Genomic DNA, 6,046 nt, shown 5'->3' with positions numbered 1-6,046 from the left:
GAACTAAGGGGAATTGCTGCCGAATTTTTTTCTCATTAATAAATCACAAATGTGTGTTTGCTAGTGACTCGAAACGTACATTGATGGGTTTAGGTTGGAGTGATAAGGACCCAATTGAAATCTTGAAATTAGCATAAAATGGAGGATGAGATAACCATTGTTTTTTTGTTGAAATTAAATATTATTATTTAAAATGGTTAGTTTGCTATATATTGCCTATAGATTAAAATGAAGAGATCTGAACGTAGCTAGATGTACGAAGAAAGAGTAGATAAGAAGAAACGTCCTATCGCTAGATTTGTAAAGGGAGTTCGTGGATTTATTGAATTTGCTAGATGTCAAGATTTATATGATTTGGAACAACATAAACTTAGGTGTCCTTGTACGAAAGGTAAAAACTTAAAATATTTATTTGACATTGAAGTGGAAGTGCATCTTGTTACAAATGGTTTTTTTTCCAAACTACTACAATTAGATCTCCCATGGAGAAAAATATTACCCCGAAGAGCCTCAAATCCAACAAAATGAGAACCCATATAGAGATATAGTACTTGATGCCTTTCAGTCTAATGATTTCATTAATGACGACCGTGTACCAATGATTGATGAAGAACAACCAAACCCAAAAGCAAAAGCCTTTTTTGACATGCTAAGTGCTTCCGAAAAAACCTTATATGAGGGGAGTAGAATGACATTTTTACAAGTTGCATCCAGGATAGTTGCTTTAAAATATGAGTATAATATGCCATTTAAAACCGTTGATAGTATTGCTACGTTGGTTGAGGATGTTGTACCCGATAATAATGTTATGACCCGAAATTCTACAATACCAAGAAAGTGGTCAAAGTTCTTCAGCTTCCACATGAAATGATTGATGCATGTCCTAAAAGATGTATGCTTTTTTGGAAAGATGATGCTTTGCTTGACAAATGTAAGAAATGTCAAAGGGATAGATATGAGACAAGTGAAGGAAATATTGTTTTGAAGGGGAAGAAAGGTAATAAAAGGAGTGGAAAGAGAAAGAAACCAATATCAGCAAACACATTAATTTATTTTCCATTAGCTCCTAGACTTCAAAGAATGTATGCCACGAAAAATCTTGCCAACCAAATGAGATGGCACAATGAAAATCCTCGTACACCAGGAAAGATATGTCATCCGAGTGACGGAGAGGAGTGGAAGCATTTTGATAGGTTATATCCTGATTTTGGCGAGGAACCTCGCAATGTGAGACTTGGCTTGTGTACGGATGGTTTGACCCTTTTGGTCAGTTTGGTAGAAATTACTTGTGTTGGCCCGTAATGACCACGCCATACAACTTACCTCCTTGGCTTTATCTAAAAAGACAATTTACTTTCCTCTCTTTACTTATCCCCGGTCCTGATAACCCAAAAAACCATCTGGATGTTTATTTACAACCGTTGGTGGAAGAACTGAAGTATTTGTGGGAAGTTGGTGTAGAAACATTTGATGTGTCGAAGAAGCAAAATTTCCAACTAAGAGCTTCATTGTTATGGACTATAAATGATTTTCCCGCATATGGTATGCTATCAGGATGGGCAACCGCTGGGCGAAAGGCATGTCCTTATTTCATGGATAGGAGTAAAGCATTTTATCTTCCTAATTCCAAAAAAAATAGTTGGTTTGATTGTCATAGATGTTTCTTACCGGATGGACATATTCATAGGAAGAAGAAGAAATCTTTCTTAAAAGGTAAGGAGGTGCGTGACAACGCTCCGGTTCGACTCCAAGGGGATGAGGTATGGGAGGCTGTACGTGATTTGCCATCAACTGTCGATGGGACTGAAGAAGAGTTTAAAGAGTTGAAAAAGAAAAAAAATGGTTGGTTTAAAAGAAGTATTTTTTGGGAGCTTCCCTATTGGAAAACAATGCTGATCAGACACAATTTGGATGTGATGCACATAGAGAAGAACTTCTTTGAGTTTTTTTTTTTGATAAAATGTGAGTATATATATATCAAAAAAAGGATTTCCATGGATTGCAAACCCTTAGTTACATAAGGTTCTTTTGGCATAGCCAAGATACATCATTAGGACTCAAATTTTCCCTCCCTCTTCCTCGAATTCTAGCTTTCATACCATCATTTATCTGAAAGGCAACCTGTCTAGGATGCATTAGAACCATTTCATTTCTACACCTGTTCCTCTGGAACCAGATAGAATAGAGTGCCCCCAAGAACAAAGCAATCTGAACTGCTCTCTGGGCCACTGTACCTCCTCTATTAGCCCACCACATTAGATCAACTGCCAGAGGAAAGCTGCACCCAGTGATCTGCTGCATAGCCATCATCACACGTCTGCTATACTGGCAGTCAAAGAAGAGATGAGCCAAAGACTCATTAGCCTGACCACACAACAGGCAGCAGGCATCAACATCCATCCCATATGTTAACAGCTTATCCACAGTATTTATAGCTTCATGTGCCACTAACCATTCCATGAACTGATGCTTAGGTAGTGCCCAACTGTTCCAGACAACTTTACTCCAGTAAGCAGGAGGACTTGCATTCCTGAGCCACTCATAACAACCACTAGGAGTGTACCCCGTGGGTTGAACCACCCATACCCCATCCACAAAGCCATGTGCCAAATCCTGCTTAACCTTACATATCCTTCTCCAAACCCAGCTTGAGTTAGTTGAAGGACTATACTCAAACCAGTCTCTTCCTTTGAGATAGTTACATTGTACCCAATGTACCCAAATGGAGTCTCTCTTCTCTGCAATCCAGTTCACCAGACGACCCACCATTGCTTTGTTCCATACCTCCTGATCCTTCAGACCCAATCCTCCCTCTTCCTTAGGTTTGCAAATTTTTTCCCAAGCCACTAAAGGAACCCTCATATATTCTGTGCCATTTTCCCATAGAAAATTCCTACAGATGGCTTCTATATTCTTAATGATGCCCTTAGGGAGGACAAACATCGAGGCCCAATAAGAGTGCAGGGTGTTTAGGACAGATTTGATCAACACAAGCCTGCCAGCATAGGAGAACTTTCTTGCTCCATAGTTATGGATCCTTGCACAGATTTTCTCAATGAGACAAGCACAATCAGTTTTCTTAAGTCTTGTAGTTTGGATAGGCATACCCAAGTATTTGAATGGGAGAGCACCTTCAGTAAAGCCTGATATCTTTAAGATATCAGTCTTAATGTGATCAGGCACTCCTCTAAAGTAAGCATTGGATTTAGCAGGACTAATTTTGAGGCCAGATGCTTTTGAAAAGGTGGAAAAGGACTGTAAAAGCAGCATCATAGAGGTAGTGTCACCTTTACTGAACAACAGCACATCATCAGCAAACATCAGGCAGGCCAATCTTTGTTCTTTGCACATTGGATGGAAATGAAAGTCATACTTAGAAGCTGCATATTTCAAGGTTCTGGTTAGATACTCCATACACAGGGTAAAGAGAAGGGGAGAGAGTGGATCCCCTTGTCTAAGCCCTCTCTTGCCCTGAAAGAAGCCAAACATATCTCCATTGAGAGATAATGAGAAGGAGGCAGAGGTCACACACTGCATAATCATGCTATGGAAGCCATTAGGAACTTTCAGCATCCTCAGTAACTGCTCCACAAATTGTCATTCCACTGTATCATATGCCTTCTGCAGGTCAATTTTAAATAAGCATCTGGGTGAAGCATTTGGTCTCTCATACAACCTTATAAGATCTTGGCATATTAGTATATTCTCCTGAATGCTCCTGTTCTGAATGAATGCACCCTGATTCTGGTCCACAATATTTGGTAGCACTACTGCAAGCCTGTTACATAGCAATTTAGATATGATCTTGTACACAACATTGTAATATGCTATAGGCCTGAACTGAGTAACATTCTGAGGTCTCTCACACTTTGGAATCAAGGTGAGAGTGGTGGCATTGATTTGTGTCAGTAATCTCTTCTGAGTGAAGAAATCCTGAACTGCTCCAATCACTTCTCCCCCTACCTCTCCCCATGCATCCTTAAAGAACTTGCTTGTGTATCCGTCTGGTCCAGGTGATTTAATATCAGGAATGCTGAACAGTGCATCTCTAATCTCCTTCCCACTGACAGGTCTCATCAAGGATACACAATCATCTGAACTGCACACAGGTCCCTGCTCAATTATCCTTTTATGAACCTTGCTAATGGTCTGACTGGTGCCAAGCAGTCCTTCATAATAGTCCAGGAATGCAGCCTGAATTTGATCAGGGGTATCACATACTCTACCAGCAGTATCCTCAATACTAAAAACCTTGTTCCTATGGTTTCTCTGCTTAAGCAATCCATGGAAGAAGGCACTATTTGAGTCCCCATCTTGTACCCATTTATGCTTTGACTTTTGAGCTAGATAGCTATCTCTAGCAGCAGATAGCTCTTTCAGACTGCATTAGCTTCTGATTCAAGAGCTCTCTTCTGCATATCAGATGGATCTTTACCTAGCTGCTCTTGTAACTCCTCTATCTGCTTCTGTTTGATATCAGCTGCTTGTTCAATGTCACTAAACTTCTCCCTGTTCAGTTGCTTTAATGCAGGTTTCAGTAGCTTCAATTTCTTAACAAGCTTAAACATTGGAGTCCCATCTACTCTAGATTGCCAGGTATTCCTCACAATAGGAATGAACTCCTTGGATCCACCCCACATATTGAAATACTTGAAACATTTCTTGCCCTGCACTTGCTTGTTGCTACTCACAATACAAGGAGTATGATCATACAAACCCTCTGGAAGAAAGTGGGCATATAAGTCTTTCAGATGATCACACCAGTCCTTATTGATCAAAACCCTATCCAGTCTCCTGTATATCCTCTCCTCAGGCTGTTGCTTGTTATTCCAAGTATATAGGGCACCAGTAGCTGCTATGTCCAGGACACCACAGTCAGCTACACAGTCCCTAAATGGCTCCATTTCAGAATGAGGCACATTTCCACCAATTCTCTCATGTGCTGCCAATACACAATTGAAATCACCTGCTATAGCCCATGGTCCAACAATAGTCCCTGCAATTCTCCTCAAATGTCCCCAAAGAGGAGCTCTATCATTAACACCATTGAAGGCATACACCATTGTCAGATAGAAAACAGTCTTACTCACCAAAGATTCTACCTTCATATGGATGAATTGAGCATTGTATTCCAGAAAATGGACCCTAAAAGATCTAGGCTGCCAAAGAATCCAAATCCTACCTCCATTGTGATAACCACTATTAGTAGATATACTCCAATTATTAAAGTTATTTACAACTTTATGAAAAGCTTTACTCTTTATTTTTGTTTCTAGTAAGCCAAAAAGACCTACTCCTTTATTTTGCAAAAAGAAATTAATAGCTTTCTGTTTACCAACTCTATTCATGCCCCTAACATTCCAGAACCCTATACTATCCATTAGATAAAATTAGAGGGTTACCACTACCATTTCCAGCTGCACAAGCTTTACCGGGTGACCTAAGTACCTCTTTGTATGAATGTGCACCAAAAGTCTCCCTACTATACCCATTCTTCTCATTCTCCTGCTCACTGTCTCCCCTTCTCAGTAGCACCAATCTCTTGACTGGAGTCTTAGGCAACTTGGAAGGTGAGGTAATAACCTTGCTAGGAACCACTTGCATTTCTGTTGTGGTGATCGTGGGATTGGCATTCTTCACAACTGGTCTCCATACCTTCTTAGTTACTTTCTTCTCCTTAACCAATTTGTCTTTCCTACACTGTTCCTGATCATGCCCCATGCCTTGACATTTCAAACATTTGATAGGCTTCCACTCATATTCAATGTCAACTTGATTTACTAACCCATGCTCATCCTTGAATGCTATTTTGGCTGGCAACTCCTGATCAACTACCAACTCTACCATGACCCGAGCAAACCCCAGCCTGGTTCTTTCCTCAGTAGCTATATCATTCTTGACATATTTACCTACAATGCCTGCAATTTTTGGTAATCCCTTACCCCAGAACTTCAGAGGCAGCCTGTGCAGTCTTATCCACGCAGGAACACATTTCACATCCTCTTTTGTCATCTCCATGTCCTTCTCCCATGCTTTCACAATCATT

The 6,046-nt window shown here is 40.2% G+C and overlaps 1 protein-coding gene across 1 annotated transcript; it reads right to left on the bottom strand.

The window, feature by feature from the left end:
* Positions 1–3,597: 3,597 nt before the first annotated feature.
* Positions 3,598–5,063, bottom strand: LOC141649450 (uncharacterized). The gene is made up of 2 exons (XM_074458139.1): positions 4,383–5,063; positions 3,598–4,269 (listed from the first exon to the last, which is right to left on the bottom strand). Exons 1-2 carry the CDS (start codon positions 5,061–5,063, stop codon positions 3,598–3,600), a joined length of 1,353 nt encoding a protein of 450 aa, XP_074314240.1.
* Between the last annotated feature and the right edge of the window lie 983 nt (positions 5,064–6,046).

Source organism: Silene latifolia, chromosome 3 (assembly GCF_048544455.1).
Source record: "Silene latifolia isolate original U9 population chromosome 3, ASM4854445v1, whole genome shotgun sequence".
Lineage (NCBI taxonomy): Eukaryota > Viridiplantae > Streptophyta > Magnoliopsida > Caryophyllales > Caryophyllaceae > Silene > Silene latifolia.
This window is presented reverse-complemented; position numbering and strand designations above follow the sequence as displayed.